Source organism: Pleurodeles waltl, chromosome 3_1, assembly GCF_031143425.1.
Source record: "Pleurodeles waltl isolate 20211129_DDA chromosome 3_1, aPleWal1.hap1.20221129, whole genome shotgun sequence".
NCBI lineage: Eukaryota > Metazoa > Chordata > Amphibia > Caudata > Salamandridae > Pleurodeles > Pleurodeles waltl.
This window is the reverse complement of record NC_090440.1, coordinates 1495379334-1495395129: the sequence shown is the minus strand read 5'-3', so window position 1 is coordinate 1495395129 and position 15796 is coordinate 1495379334. Positions and strand designations below refer to the sequence as shown.

The following is a 15796-nucleotide window of genomic DNA, read 5'->3' as shown; positions in this document are numbered from 1 at the left end:
GTGTACATTTACTCCTTTTTGGTATCAACAAACTACGTATGGAGTTTTACGACTCCGCTCTCCAGATACTTATGTGCTCTGAGTTTCTGCACCCAGAGATTCAGCAGTCTTCCTGGCACAATTTAACTCCTCTATCTCAAAGCTTTTTTCTCCCTTTAGCACCTACCAGTTCAGCAAATTAGTATCAATTGTCTGAAGAGAAGAGTGAAAATGTGCATGGAGATTGACCTGAGTTCTCGCCTATTTTACGAATGGAGTTATTGTAGATTTAAGAGATATATAGATTTGTTACCTCCACTGAGTTGGAGGATTGTTTTATTATAGTAAGGGGGCTTCATGGAAAATACCTGACTTAAGAAGGCCTTGCATTTTTTGTGTGACTTTAGATACCATAAACTCTATTGTGCCATATTGATTTGGAAGGCACACCTTTCTTTTGGTCTGTTCACATACCCTTTTCGGGCACTTGCTTTCTCTTGTTAAAGCTTATCTTTTACTTGGTAGTGTTGCCAGACGTGCCCTATCCCATAGTTAGTTAAGCTATGTTTCTCTGATCCCCTCCTTCTCCCTTACTGCACACATAATGTTCCTGCATTATGCTGTTTGTTTTACAAACTCCTGTTTCACGTATAGTGCAGTTGTCTGTGGCACTGTACACTATTAGTAAAGGGATAATAGGCAAATGTGTGTATGTGTATTTCCAGATGTGGTAAACAGTAAAGAGTGCACTGTTACTACCGAAAAAGGGGAAACCTATCTGTTTAGGAGCAAGAGCCCTCACACATCCATTCGGATGTCATGCATCATCATCAGGGGGCTCCTCGTCAGACCAGCGCGGCAATGTCTGACGGGCTCCCCATGAGGGGGCTCTTTGCCGTAGATCTTTTATGGTTGTTGCCGTGGTGGAATATGAGAAACTAATACCTACAGGCAGGCAATAGCTCAAGACAGGAGAGGATTAAAATTGGTTCTGTGCCCCGTAAAAATCACTCTTTAATACTCAACAGGGGGTTAAGACCAAGATTAAAAACAACAACACGAAAGTGGTATAATGAAAAGTAATGCTCAAAAAGCGATGGAGCTATGGTGCAGAATAGTGGACAGGGTCAACACAGTGGGACAGCACCCAAGAAATAGGGATGACATCAGGAAGAGGTGGAACGACCTACGGGGGAAGGTGGGTTCCGTGGTCTCAAGACACCACCTTGCGGTTCAGTGGACTGGCGGCAGACCTCCACCTCCTCCCCCACAACTAACAACATGGGAGGAGCAAGTCTTGGCGATTCTGCATCCTGAGGGCCTCGCAGGAGTAGATGGAGGAATGGACTCCGGAAAGTCAAATCTTAACTATTACATCCCCCACCCTACTTGCATGCTATCACATACCCACACCCTCACCCTCACCCCATCACTCCAACTCCTCACAAATGTCCCAACATCACAAACCACACATCCTAACACCAAGCCCTGCATGCAACAACAAAGCATGGACACCCATCACCAAAGCATGGCCACTGCACATACCCATACACACCCCTAAACTACTATCACACAAGGTCCCACACAGGAATGCAAGAACTAGGGTACACGGTCACCCACCTATTGCACACCATAGCACACACAGATGTAATAAACATCCTTTTGTACCTCTGCAGGACCCCTACCCAACGTCACCGGACAGGAGGGTCTACACATGTCCACACCACCAACAGAAGAGGCCCACAGTGATGACAGCAGCTCTGTCCAACTGGATCTAGATGACCAGCCCGGCCAATCGGGGACCTCGGGACAGTCGGTTCCCCTCACACAGTCACAGGCCACCACAGAGCTTCCCCCTCTGGAAACACCAGCACAGCACCCACCCAGTGGGCCCATACCTCTGTGCCAGGACACGACAATCAGCAGTGTGTGCACCATTGCAGGGAACCCAGGCTAACCCACCACACGAACAACAACAGGGACCTGGGGGCAGTGGTAGTGGGCACAACGTTCAGGGGACAGAGGCCCAGGAAAACAGGGGAACTGGGCGGGCTGCTGTGCGACAGGGGGAGGACAGGCCAAGGGAACCCACTCTCCACGAGGCCTTCTCCAACATCATGGGAGCCTACCACCACTCCCAGGAGACGATGGCAACGGTACTGGCCAAATTTCAGGAGACCCAGCACATGCAGGAGTAACAGTATTTGGGCTTCAGAGAGGAACTCAGATCCATCAATTCCACCCTGGGCACCATCGTAGCGGTGCTGAAGGAAGTACTCAACACCAGGAGGGACACTGTGGCACAACAAGGGGCCCTGACACTAGCCTGGACGATGAACTGCCCACCACCTCCGCCGGCGCTAGTGGACAGGATGCCCCGCCACAGGACCACCACACCATCACCCCACCGCCTGCAGAGGGAGAACCACCCCGCAAACGGTCCCTGAGATCCAAGACAAAGACAGAGAACGATGCCTAGAATCCTGCCACGAAATGAGACCACCCTGTCCATCCTCAAACTGCCCCAGCTCCACTTCCTATGCCCATTTGGGCAATGCACCTGTGAGACTAATAGACTGGACTCTGCCATGGACATTCCTCCACCATCACCCCTCACCATTTTACAACCCCCTCCAATATTGAGCACTTAAATAAACACCCTTGAAGCACAAAACAATCTGGAGTCAGTCTGTGATTTCGAAATAGTGTATTAGCAATTACAGTGTCAAAATGCTCTTTCAAATGTAATGTCAACATACCTATGTCACACACTTCTAGTCCATGAGGAAACACAGCAGATGTCACACAGTGGGACCCACATCTGTGAAATCGAAAGGGAAAGTGACAACTCAGTGACCATACACTGGGTGAAAATGACAGACAGTAGAGAGGTAGTAGTGTTAAAGTACATGTAGTAGGCAGGTTTGTATTCTTACCTGTGTCTCACTGGAAATATTGCAGGATCACCGAGTTCCTGTTGTCGATGTCCTCTTCTTCTGCTTCCTCATCTTCACTGTCCAAAGGCTCCACATCTGCAACAACACCGCCATCTGGACCATCCTCCTGCAGAAAAGACACCTGTCGTCGCAAAGCTAAGTTGTGAAGCATACAGCAGGCCACGATGATCTGGCACACCTTCTTTGGTGAGTAGAATAGGGATCCACCTGTCATATGTAGGCACCTGAACCTGGCCTTCAGGAGGCCGAAGGTCCACTCTATTATCCACTGAGTTCGCCCATGGGCCTCATTGTAGCGTTCCTCTGCCCTTGTCCTGGGATTCCTCACTGGGGTCAGTAGCAATGACAGGTTGGGGTAACCAGAGTCACCTGCAAATGGCGAGGGACAAATGTTAGACACACACCAACCTGTAGGGATATCCCCAGACCCAGTAAACCATTCCCACTGACTTGCTTCCAGGTGCTCACCTAATAGCCACACACGGTGCCTCTGGAGTTGACCCATCACATAAGGGATGCTGATATTCTGCAGGATGTAAGCGTCATGCTCTGAGCCAGTGAATTTGGCATTCACATGGAACATGTACTGGTCTGCCAAACACACCATCTGCACATTTATGGAATGATAACTCTTCCAGTTTCTGTACACTTGTTCACTCCTTCGCGGGGTACCAAAGCCACATGTTTCCCATCAATGGCGCCTATGATGTTGGGGATATGTCCCAGGGCATAGAAGTCACCTTTCACTGTAGGCAAATCCCCCACCTGAGGGAAAACGATTTAGCTCCGCATGTGTCTCAGCAGGGCAGACAACACTCTGGACAACACTTTGGAAAACATAGGCTGGGACATCCCTGATGCTATGGCCACTGTTGTTTGAACCCTGGGTGTCTACCACAGACGGAGCACCCACTGCTGTAAGAGATGGGAGGGCATTCGCCGCTGGAGCAAGAAGACGGCGGAGGCCCAGCTGGGGATGGCCTCCCAACATTGGAGGGCTGCCCGTCGCACCATGACCCCCCTGATGTTCAGGATCCTGGCGGTGGCATACCCGGAGTTGGATGGGTGCTTGAGGGTATCACAGCAGCCACAAGGGGGTGAGTACACTCTCATTCTGCTGATTTAGCGCGCAGTGGAAGTGTCTGGGTGGGGGAGGTGGGCTGTGGGTTTCCCTAGGCCAGGGCGTGTGTGCTAGTTAGGTCCCCTTGTTCTGGCAGACCCTGTGGCACCCCAAACCCACCTGTGTACAGTGCCAAGTACACCTCGTCAGGCTCCTGTGTCATGCATGTGTGCAGATGTCGGCCATAGCCTTGTAGGCCATGTCCCAGGGATTGAACAGTGGAGCCCAAGTGCGCAGCGTAGTGCAGGGGGCTTCTGTGTCTGTCGTGTCCGCCAACGGTAGCGGTAATGCATGCACTCAACATGTCTTTCTTCTGTCGTCCCCCCCCTTTTTGTGGTCTCCCTGTTCTTGTGTGCAATAGCATCATCAGGCGGAGGAGCAGTGGCACCGGAGCAGGAGGGAGCTGCATCCCACATGGCCCTGGAGGGTGAGACAACGGAATCGGAGTTCACAAGTGGGACGGAGGGCGAGGGGAGCTCCACAGCGGGGACAGGAGCTGACACCAGTGACACGGACTCGTCCTCTGATGGGAGCTTCCTTGTGGTGGCGGCAACATCTGTCCCCCCCACATCTACAGGTCCAGCCGCCACCCCCGTACCAGCACCGCTCTCCCAGCAGCCCCTCAGACTTTGCCCTGTGCCCGCTCACCCAGGAGGGTGGGCATCACCTTCGCCCCAGGCACCTCAGCCCCTGCCCCAGTCACCCCTGCTGCTCTCAGTGAGGAGGCCATTGACCTCCTCAGGTCCCTCACTGTTGGGCAGTCTACCATTTTGAATGCCATCCAGGGTGTAGAAAGGCAGTTGCAACAAACAAATGCATTCCTGGAGGGCATTCATTTTGGTCAGGAGGCCCTTCACCGAGCTATTCAAACTCTGGCCTCAGCACTGATGGCAGCCATTGTCCCTGTCTCTAGCCTCCCCATCCAACTTCCTCCACCCAGACCCAATCCCCTCTACCTCAGCCAATCCCAAGCACACCTTCAGACCAGCATGCACACACCTCAACACACAAGGGAAGCTCAGGCAAACATAAGAACCACACATCCCACAGGCACTCACGCAAGCATCAGACACATGCAGACACTCCTCGTCTCCCTCCTCCCTCCCAGTCTCGTCTCCACTCACACCTGTATGCACTACATCTACAGCCACTACTTCCATCACCAGCACACACACCACCACACCCCGCTCACGTGTAGTCACCATCCCCACTGCCATTCACACGTCCCCTGTGTCCTCTCCCAGTGTGTCTGTGACGCCACCTCCCAAGATACACAAACGCAGGCACACACCCACCCAACAGCCGTCCACCTCATGACAGCCTCCAGTGCATGCACCTTCACCCAAAGTCACAAAACGAACACCTCCTACAACCACAACCTCTTCCTCCACTCCCAAACCCCCTCCAGCTACCCGTCCCAGTGTTCCCAAGAAACTTTTCCTGGCCAACCTTGACCTCTTTCCTTCACCTCCCCCACCCCGTTGGTCTCCTCGGACCCGACTCTCCAGGTCCCAACCTAGCACCTCAGCCACAACATCTCCGGGACCAGTGGTGCCTGTAGTCACCGGAATCTAGAGTTCACCGGGCAGCAGGGCAGCCAGTGTGGCACAGAGCCACAGCACGGACAGTCCCCCACCTGTCAAGCATCAAAAGTTGGCCAGTGCCCGGCGGGAGCGGGTGAAGGCTCCAGCCACCAAAGCCGCTCCCAGGATACAGGTGGGAGTGTGGAGTCAGCTGCAACACCTTCCAAGGTGGGGAAGGGCCACAAGAAAGTCAGCAAGACTGGGAAGAGCAGCACAGCGGAGAAGACTGCCATCATCCCCGCTGCCCAGGAGGCCACTGCCATCATCCCGCTGCCCAGGAGGCCACCGCCATCAGCCCTGTTGCCCAGGAGGCCACTGCCATCATCCCCGCTGCCCAGGAGGCTATCACCATCATCCCCGCTGCCCAGGAGGCCACCGCCATCATGCCCGCTGCCCAGAAGGCCACCGCCAGCACCAGGACAGGACCGGCAGCACCAGCCCCGCTGGGCCAGACAGGACCGGCAGCACCAGCCCCGCTGGGCCAGACAGGACCGCTAGTACCAGCCCCGCTGGGCCATGAAGGACCGCCAGCACCAGCCCCGCTGGGTCAGACAGGACGGCCAGCAGCTGAGTCACTGCAAAGGACCCCTCCGCCACAATCCATTAATTTTCTCCATGACTTCAAGACGTTGGTAACTCCTAAATAGACAAACCCACATTTTGCCACATTATAACTATTTCATTTAAAGACTACCTAGTCAATCGGGAAAAAACACACATACCTCTTGACTTGTGTTCATTTGAGCCTTTAGTTGCACAAGAGATCCTACCACTGGCAGCATAGTGAATATGAGAAATTCCTGGCAGCTCAGAAAACATTTCAATATAGCCTTAGAGCCTACTGTGTTATGTTATACTGGCCATTAAATGGCCACTTCAGCCTTTAAGAAGGGAACAGGCCTTCAGTGGCTGGAATAGCCCAGCTACGGCAGGCTATAAGGCTGTTAGAACTTCCCGATCCAAGCAGGCAGAATTTTCTAACTAGTAAAACAAAGGCCTCACGGAGCCCGAGGGGATTGCAATCCCCTTGGGCTCCTTGAGGTATTTGTTCACAGCAACAGCTGTGAAAAACACACAATAAAATGTTGGAGCTCCGCACTTTTACCAGCCATTAGAAGCCCAGATCCACTTAATTGTCTCCAATGGAGCACTCAACATTCTAATCTTAATTAGACATTGACAACAGGGACCAAGAAGGATTGTGGCTCTGCCTGCTCCTAATTTGGCTAGCTGGAGCAGGCATGGTCACTATGATTGAGTTCAGATCCATTGGGAGGATATTACAGACTTTTGATTTTCCTTGCTATACGATGAAGGAACTCTCAATTCTTATTATTCATGAATTGAGCAGTCCATGTTTTTTTTTGGTGACATCTAGGCCCATATTTATACTTTTTGACGCAAAACTGCGCTAACGCAGTTTTGGACAAAAAAATTAGCGCCGGCTAACGCCATTCTGAAGCGCCATGCGGGCGCCGTATTTAAGCAAAGACGTTAGCCGGCGTTAGCCGCCGGCGCTGCCTGGTGTGCGTTGAAAAAAACGACGTACACCAGGCAGCGCCGGCGTAGGGGGATATGGAGCTTGGGCGTGAAAAAATGGGGCAAGTCAGGCTGAGGCAAATTCTTTGCCTCAACCCGATTTGCGCCATTTTTTTCCACTCCCAACCCCCATAGAAATGACTCCTGTCTTAGCAAAGGCTTCTGTCACCTGGGCATGGTCATTGGGCATAGTGGCATGTAGGGGGGCACGAATCAGGCCCCCCTATGCCTCAAAAAATTATTGTCCCTGGGATGGGTCCCTCCAGCCTTGGGTGTCCTCCTGAGGTGGGCAAGGGTGACAGGGGGTGTCCCTGGGGGCATGGGAGGGCACCTCTGGGCTCCTTCAGAGCCCACAGGTCCCTTAACGCCTGCCTTTAACAGGCACTAAAAAACGGCGCAAAAGCGCCCGTATGTCATTTTTTTTGACCCGCCCACTCCCAGGCGTGAATTTTGCCCGGGAGTATAAATACGACGCACATGCCTCGGAGTCAATTTTTTAGACGTGAGCGCCTACCTTGCATCTCATTAACGCAAAGTAGGTGTCCACGCTAAAAAATGACGCAAACTCCATGGACTTTGGTGCTAGACGCGTCTAACGCCAAAGTATAAATATGGAGTTAGTTTTGCGTCGGAATTGCGTAAAAAAAAACGACGCAATTCCGGCGCAAATGGAGTATAAATATGCCCCCTAGTTTTTACCACTGCAGGGAGATAAGTGTTTCTTTAAGGAGAAGAACAGTCCCAGGTTTTTAAAATCTTTTTGTCAGGTTAAAATACTTGCACAAATTTTCAGGTACCATGTAGCCCAGTTTTTGCAATATATTGAGCTGTGAGGTTCCATTACCTCTATTATCTTGAAATTCATATTTTACTTTAATTTCGTTTTAGTGTGCATACTGGCTAGATATGGCATTTTTATAAATGTCAAGAATGGATCCTCCTGCCCAGCGAACCTCTTTCTGGGCACTCAAGACGGAAATCTCACTATCTTTGAGTCTCTCTGAGGAACGGTATCAGATGTTTCTCCTTTGCTTTAGAAAAACCTTGATGTTTTTTTAAAAATTTTTTTAGACTTGGCATCCTTGGCGTGGTCTCCCCTAAACTTTTGCCTCAGGTTTCCAGGTTGTTGATGTGTGCTGGACTCTGTTTTTGCTGTTTTTGTTACTCTGGGCACTTTACCACTGCTATCCAGTGCTAAATTGCACGTGCTCCTCTGTAAAATATATGTGTAATTGGCTTTCCATGATTGGCATGTATGATTTTCTAGTAAGTGCCTAGTACAGTGAACTAGAGGTGTCCAGGGCCTGTAAATCAAATGTTACTATTGGGCCTGCAGCACTGGTTGTGCCACCCACATAAGTAGGCCTGTAAACATGGCTCAGACCTGACACTGCAGTGTCTGTGTGTGCAGTTTCAAACTGCCAATTCAACTTGGCATGTGTACCCACTTGCCAGGCTTAACCCTTCCCTTTTTATACATGTAAGGCACCCCTAACGTAGGCCCTAGGTAACCCCATGTGCATGGTGCAGAGAATGTTAACGGTGGGACATGTACTTATGTGTTTTAGATGTCCTGACAGTGAAATACTGCCAAATTTGTTTTTCATTGTTGCAAGGGCTATCTCTCTCATAGGTTAACATGGATGCTGCCTTTAAGTATTATTAAAGTGCAGATCCCCTTAGGGAACTGATAGAACTATGGAGTTTAGGGTCTCTGAGCTCACAATTTAAAAATGCATCTTTTAGTGAAGTTGATTTTTAGATTGTGTATTTGAAAATGCCACTTTTAGAAAGTAGGCATTTTCTTGCTTAAACCATTCTGTGACTCTGCCTGCCTGGGTCAGATTGACAGTTGGGCAGTTTGCACCTCTCTCTAGACAGTGACACAAAGGGAGCTGGGGTGTAGCCTACATATCCTAATGAGCCATCTGTGCTGGGAGGGAGGGAAGAGTAGTCACTCACACCTGAACGGGCTGTGCCTGCCCTCACACAATGCAGTATCCAACCCCTTGGTGTGTGTCTGGGGCCTGGCATGGGCAAGACAGGATTTCACAAACAAGAGAGGCTTTCCTTTGAAGTAGGCCTACTTCAAAGGCATAAAGGGCTATGAGAAGAACCCTCAAAACCCCTGAAAATTAGATCACTTCTGGAATCAAGAGGAACCTCTGCCGAGAAGAAGAGCTGAAGAGCTGATGAGAAGTACTGCCCCTGCCTGTCACTGTGCTTTGTTGGGCTATCCTGCAGTTGCTGCTTCTGCCTGTGAAAGGGGACAAAGACTAGACCTTGTGGTAGATTCCTGCTTGAGAAGAAGCTTGCCCCCTGTTCTGAAGTCTCAGGGCCATCAAAGTCTTCCCCTACCAGCACCTGGACTCTCCGCTGACACTCCTGACCTGACAAGTGGTGCCCTATCCAGTCCATGGGCCCTGGAAAAGGAGAAGCTGGTGAAAATCCAAGGAAACCAACTTCGGATGACACTGGACTGACACCGCTGCTGAATCCCATGATGCCACGTGCAACCAACTCCGTGGTCCTCGCACAGCTGCAGCCCTGCCGAAATCTAAGACTCTGTGGAAGTTGCTGCACCACGTCGTGACCACCCAAAGTGCACAGATTCAACGCTTCACACCAACACCACCTCACCTCCACCACTCCGCAGCAAGGACCTGACGCCTCTTTGTGACTCCTCTGCTCCTTCACCCCGCAGCACCAGAACCAACGCCCCTCAGATCCAGCGATGCCGCAATACCCGACTTTGCGCTGTTAGAAACACCCATTCTAGTCAGGACAAGGGAGTTACACATCCAAGATAACCCCTGCTCACCCTCCTGGTAGCTTGGCACGAGCAGTCAGGCATATCCCAGAGGCAATGTGTAAAGCATTTGTACCATACACACAACACATGTGACGCACTAACCCCACCACAAAGGAAACACAACACCAATTTATATGAAAATATACTGTATTGTACACAATGCTATTATTAGACCAAACAGCATGTATCTGTAACATCCTGCTACCTTAGTATTCAGCAACATAAGCAGTAGTCAGGAATCACATTACTTCACCAATGCACTTGTCATAGAAATATCATAAACACCCATACTAGGAACATTATAAAACCTATGGCAAGTCAGGAAAACATATTAGCATGCCATGCCCATAAAAGGAACATTTGCATACATATGCAAAACATCATAAACATAGGTATGCAACATATAAATCAATAATGTCTATATAAAGAGTCTATGATATATATATTGTCCTTTTAAAAGTACCTGGTTTTATGATGAAGGCACCTCCAGTGCCAGGAAAAGATCAAAAGGGGCCTCCAGCTCTCCACTGTGCTAAACAGGGGCATTCCGATGATTTTGGGGAACAGGGAGGCGACAAGCAACCCCTCTAGATTTATGATGGGCCCGCAATCTCTGGGGCTCCCCGGGCCTCAACGGCCCTCTCGAAGGGGGGCCAAAGTCCAGCAAAACAATGGGGAAGAAGGGGGAGTGACACGCCCTCCGGTTCATAACGGGCCCCTACTGGGGTCTGCGATCTCTAGGGGGCCCTCCCCAGGCCTCACTGGCCCTTCCACACAGGGGGCTGCAATAATGCCCAAAGGTACAATAAGGGAGCCTGACGGTGCAGGGAGCCTCCGATGAGGCTTCCACACCGCCCGTCCTTCACAGTGCCCAAATGATCACTGGAGCCTCATGCTCCTATGGCAGTGACCGGGGAGGAGGGGTCCTTCCCTTACCTCCTCCGCATCCTGCTGTCTGTCGGTGGCCCTGGGATCTGGTTCCTTACAGTGACCAAACAGGTCACAGCAGCAGCAGTCCATGGCAGTTCCTGGTGAGTCCCTCCAGTAGCATTGTGTCCAGTTCCGGGTAAGTGCCAAAGTGTCTCCAAATTGTGGGGAAAACTCCTTTGTACTTCTACTCAGTTTTTTACAGTGTCTTACAAAAGAAGGGGAGAGGAGGTTCCAACAAGTTCCTACTGGTTCTGGGAGTGGCCCCTCTCTCCTCCAGCACAGGCTCCAAACATCAGTTGGGGGTAAACTACCCAATTGTTTGAGGCCAGGGCACAGGCTTTACAAATGCAGGTGTGCCCCGCCTCTCCCTTCTCTCAGCCCAGGAAGACTATTCAGTATGCAGATGCACCTCTGTGACACCTCCACCCTACCTGTGTACAGGCTGTCTGAAAAGTATGCACAAAGCCCAATTGTCACTCTGCCCAGACGTAGATTGGAGTCAAGCTGCAAATCACCAGAGTCATAAGCACAGAGAAATGCGCACTTTCTAGAAGTGGCATTTCTGTAATAGTAATAAAAAATCCACTTACACCAGTAAGCAGCATTTCTTACCACCATTACAACAATACTAAACATGCGTACGCTACCCCTCATAAATCAGACAATACCCCCTACACATAAAGTAGGGCATTTCTAATGCAATCCTATGAGAAGGCAGCACTCACAGCAGTGAGACACCAAGTTAGGCTGTTTGTCACTACCAGGACAGGCCAGGCAACCTGGAACATGTCCTGCCTTCTACATACATTGCACCCTGCCCATAGGGCTAGCTAGGACCTACCTTAGGGGTGACCTACATGTAGTAAAAGGGGAGTTCTGTGCCTGGCAAGTAAATTTAGATGCCAGGTCCCTGTGGCAGACAACTGTGCACACAGACCCTGTGCTAGCAGGCCTGAGACAGGTTTTGAAAGGCCACTTCAGTGGGTGGCACAAGCAGCGCTGCAGGACCACTAGTAGCATTTCATTTATAGGCCCTGGTTAAGATAAATAATGGCTTTTGTTCTAAACCTGTGTTGCCATTTTGTGGTGTTTTTACTATATTACTGTGTGTGTTGTTGCACACCTGGTCTCTGAAGTTAAGCCTGCCTGCTTTTGCCAAGCTACCAAGGGGTTAGTGGGGGTTAACTAAGGGTGATTCTCCTTTACCCTGACTGGAGTGAGGGTCCTTGCTTGGGCAGGGGGTAACCTAATTGTCAACCAAAGACACCATTTCTATCAAGAAACAATTGATTCATTGACACCTAAAGGCACCAAACCCTTTGTTGCAGGCTCTTGTAAACCACAGTTTCTCTGACACGTTGTATTAGAGGGTTACTTCGACTTTTGCTGTACATTTGTGAGAAACATGGCAGTGGCGGGTGGTGTGGAAATGGAAGAGATTTTAGAGAGGACCAATTAGGTACTTGACACAACATCTTTCAATGAGTGAAGACAACAACTTAGATCACATTCAGTTTTTTCCTTGAATTTATGGTTGTTACATTTTAACCTTATTCCCCCCCCCATTCGTTCTTTGCTGAATTCCTTGAATTTAATATTTTAGAAGACATAATTGAAGAAAAGCTGTTGTTTTATTAAATCACAAAGATACAGTATGGTCCTGTTCTATTTGCCATTTCGGAAACAATTCCCTTGAATGTATGTGTTTCCTTTGGTTGGCTTCACTCTAGTGTGATGTCTCGTCCACACAAGAAGGGTAATGAAGCACTAGGTTTCAAATGCAGAGACAATAGTTGAAGAACAGTGCAGATGAGGTGTAGTTTAGATAGTTGGTAAGGAGATCATTGGATCTGCGAGTGAGAGAAAAATGTGGAAAAACACCGTAAAAAGGGAAGAATATTATTATGCAACTGGCACTTTGGATTCCTAAGTAATCGTGAAAATCATCTCAGGTTTAGATATTTTTTTAATATGTTAGTATCATGTTTCCTTTTCTGTGCTTCTACAGATAATATTTTTTGTTGAGATCTTCAAGATCTGTTAACATATTTTTCTCCAGCCACATATGTTCTGCATCGGAAATTGTAGGTGATGTCTGTGGTTTCAGAAAAAAATATGTATACACTTTATTTTGTTAGTCTAGATTGAGTATTATTATGAGCGCTACAGTTGTGTTCCTTTAAAAAAAAAAATATCCAGTATTTAATGCCAAAAGTAGGTAAACTAGTTGAGTAAAATTCAGATTGTCTGTCAAGTGTCTTTGACTTCATAACCGTTGGAAAATTAAAAATAATAATAATAATCATCTAAAACGTGTCACTTTTTTAACAGAATACTTTTCTGGACAGACTGGGATGCGAATTTTCCTCGCATCGAATCTGCATCCATGAGTGGTGCAGGAAGAAAGATAATTTACAAAGATATGGAGACTGGAGCCTGGCCAAATGGACTCACTGTTGACCATTATGAAAAAAGAATTGTATGGACAGATGCAAGGTAATTGACTGAGCACTAGTGTGATGTTAATGGTATCTAATCAAGAACGATCATCGCAAGGTGAGCTTAGGCTATTCTAAAAAAACGGAAGAATGGAAGATAACATTGTTGGCAAAATGGTGCACAGACGAGTCTTTTCATTAATTTTTAGTTTTCTTAGTATTTATTCTAATTATATTTTAACATATTTCTTTATAACCGCTTGAACTGTTTCCCTGGTGTGCTGTCTGCAATAAGATATATAATTAAAGCAAGCATTCATTTTCAAAACAAAAAGTGAGGTTGATACAGTATATAGACCTCAACTGTTATGTGCATCAGCGACCCGAAAGAGTTTATGGCTGCTATCTGTTTTAGATGGTATTTGTCCAACAGGGTTACACACTTATTGCTGACTCTGCAGCATGTTTACAGCGACATTTGTCATGACAACAGAACGCTGTCGCCTTAGTCCTGCAGGTGGTGCTCTGTGAGAGTGGCTTCTCATTGGGTTTGTCATCCTGCATGTGTGAAGACTGTCACCCCAGCCCCGCTTCTGATGATTGGGTTTATCTCCCCGCAGGTCTGATGCTATTTATTCAGCTCTCTACGATGGATCTGGAATGAGGGAGATCATTCGAGGACATGAGTATCTTTCACACCCATTCGCTGTTTCACTCTATGGTAATGAGGTATATTGGACCGACTGGAGGACCAATACGTTGTCCAAAGCCAATAAATGGACAGGACAAAATGTCAGTGTGATACAAAAGACAAGTGCGCAGCCCTTTGATATACAGATATATCACCCAAGCCGCCAGCCACAAGGTAAAGTTCATACACAGGTCATACAATTTAATAATATGTTATTATGTATTTTTTGAAGAAACGCAAATATAGTCAATACTGTTAATTTTGGTTCATGTGCCTAAAACAAGAAGATGGTAAAAACGTTTGTTTTATTTGTGGATTGGTCAATATTCCAATATTTTTTCTTGGAGATACATATATATGTGTGTGTGTATATGTTTAATATACATGCATTAAAAGTAAGACCCAGAGTTACTATTTTTGTGTGATGCTTGTGTGATGCTCAGTAGCACTTGATTATGCAAAGCGGCACAAATGGCAATTTTTGTGGGAAAAAGCTACTTTATACTTAATGTTTACACGTGCCTGCCCCAAATACATCTTGGGTCATGGGGTAGCAATCCTATTCGGTGAGTCGGTAACCTGTTACCAACCCTCAAAATAGAGTTCCAGAGTCTCTATTAGGAAGGGATGTGCCAAGGGCGGGTGTAAAATTGTTTTGAGACCCTGAATGCGATTGCAAAACAATCGCAGTTACCACCAACTTCAAGTTGGTGGTAACCCATTTGCAAATGGGAAGGGGTCCCCATGTGACCCCTTCCCCTTTGTAAATGAAAAAACTTTTCATTTTTTGGGTTTGAAATGCAGCCCGTTTTCCTTTAAGGAAAATGGGCTGCATTTAAACATAAAAACATGCTTTATTTAAAAAGCAGTCACAGACTTGGTGGTCTGCTGTCACCAGCAGGCTACCATCCCTGTGACTGCGTCTATTCCCAATGGGGTCGCAAATTGCAACCTACCTCATGAATATTGATGAGGTAGAGCATTTGCGACCCCATCAGGAATCACAAACAGTGTTAAACGCACTGTTCTACATACCAGTTTGGATTTTTCTAATGGTGAATCACTAAGATTCGCTATCAGGAAATGGCAAAGCCAAACCTATATGCATCTCGCCCATTGATCTCCAAATGGCCATTAATGTATGGAAGGGGAAATAATGGAATTGGGGCAGCACAGAAAAATATTATGAGAGTTTCAGTCACAAAGAGACTATTTACTCATTATCAGTTACTTAAAATACATTTTATTAGAGCATTGGAATGTTGACAGCTCGATTAAAGACGAAGTAGCAAAAACGCAGTATAAACACTGGAAAAGGGCTGCAGCTGTTCACTTTCCAATGTCCTAATCCACAGTTTCTTTCTCTCCCACTCCCCTACCTTTCTCTCCCGGATATGTGGATTGTGCAGCGGAATTAGAAAGCCAAAGGCTGTGGATGAGGGCACTTGGTGAGTTTTCTCCTCACCCTTTTGTTGTGGCTTCCAGTGTTACTAGAGCCTTAAAAGGAGGGAGGGAGATTGCCTTTGTTCCTGTCTCTCACAGCTCTGCCATAGGAAGAAAGACAGTTTATCAAAGCCAATGGAAAATCAGGGACTGACTGCCGTCCACATTCACAGCTCTTACTGTCCATGTTTAACAGTTATCTGCTGTGCCATATCTTAGCACAGGTGGTTTAATAAAAATTATTGAGTGTTTATGTATTTTGGATAAGGGATTTGTGTTGAAAATGCAGTAACGTAGAAGAATA

At 47.9% G+C, this 15796-nt stretch overlaps 1 protein-coding gene across 1 annotated transcript in view; it reads left to right on the top strand.

Annotated features, from left to right (window-relative positions):
• The window catches only part of LRP1B (LDL receptor related protein 1B), a 4500992-nt gene that overhangs the window by 2690135 nt on the left and 1795061 nt on the right, over positions 1–15796 (top strand). The window contains exons 26-27 of the mRNA XM_069225083.1: positions 13252–13416; positions 13979–14223. Of these exons, the coding sequence (XP_069081184.1) occupies positions 13252–13416; positions 13979–14223 (410 nt within the window). The remainder of the gene's footprint in view (positions 1–13251; positions 13417–13978; positions 14224–15796) is intronic.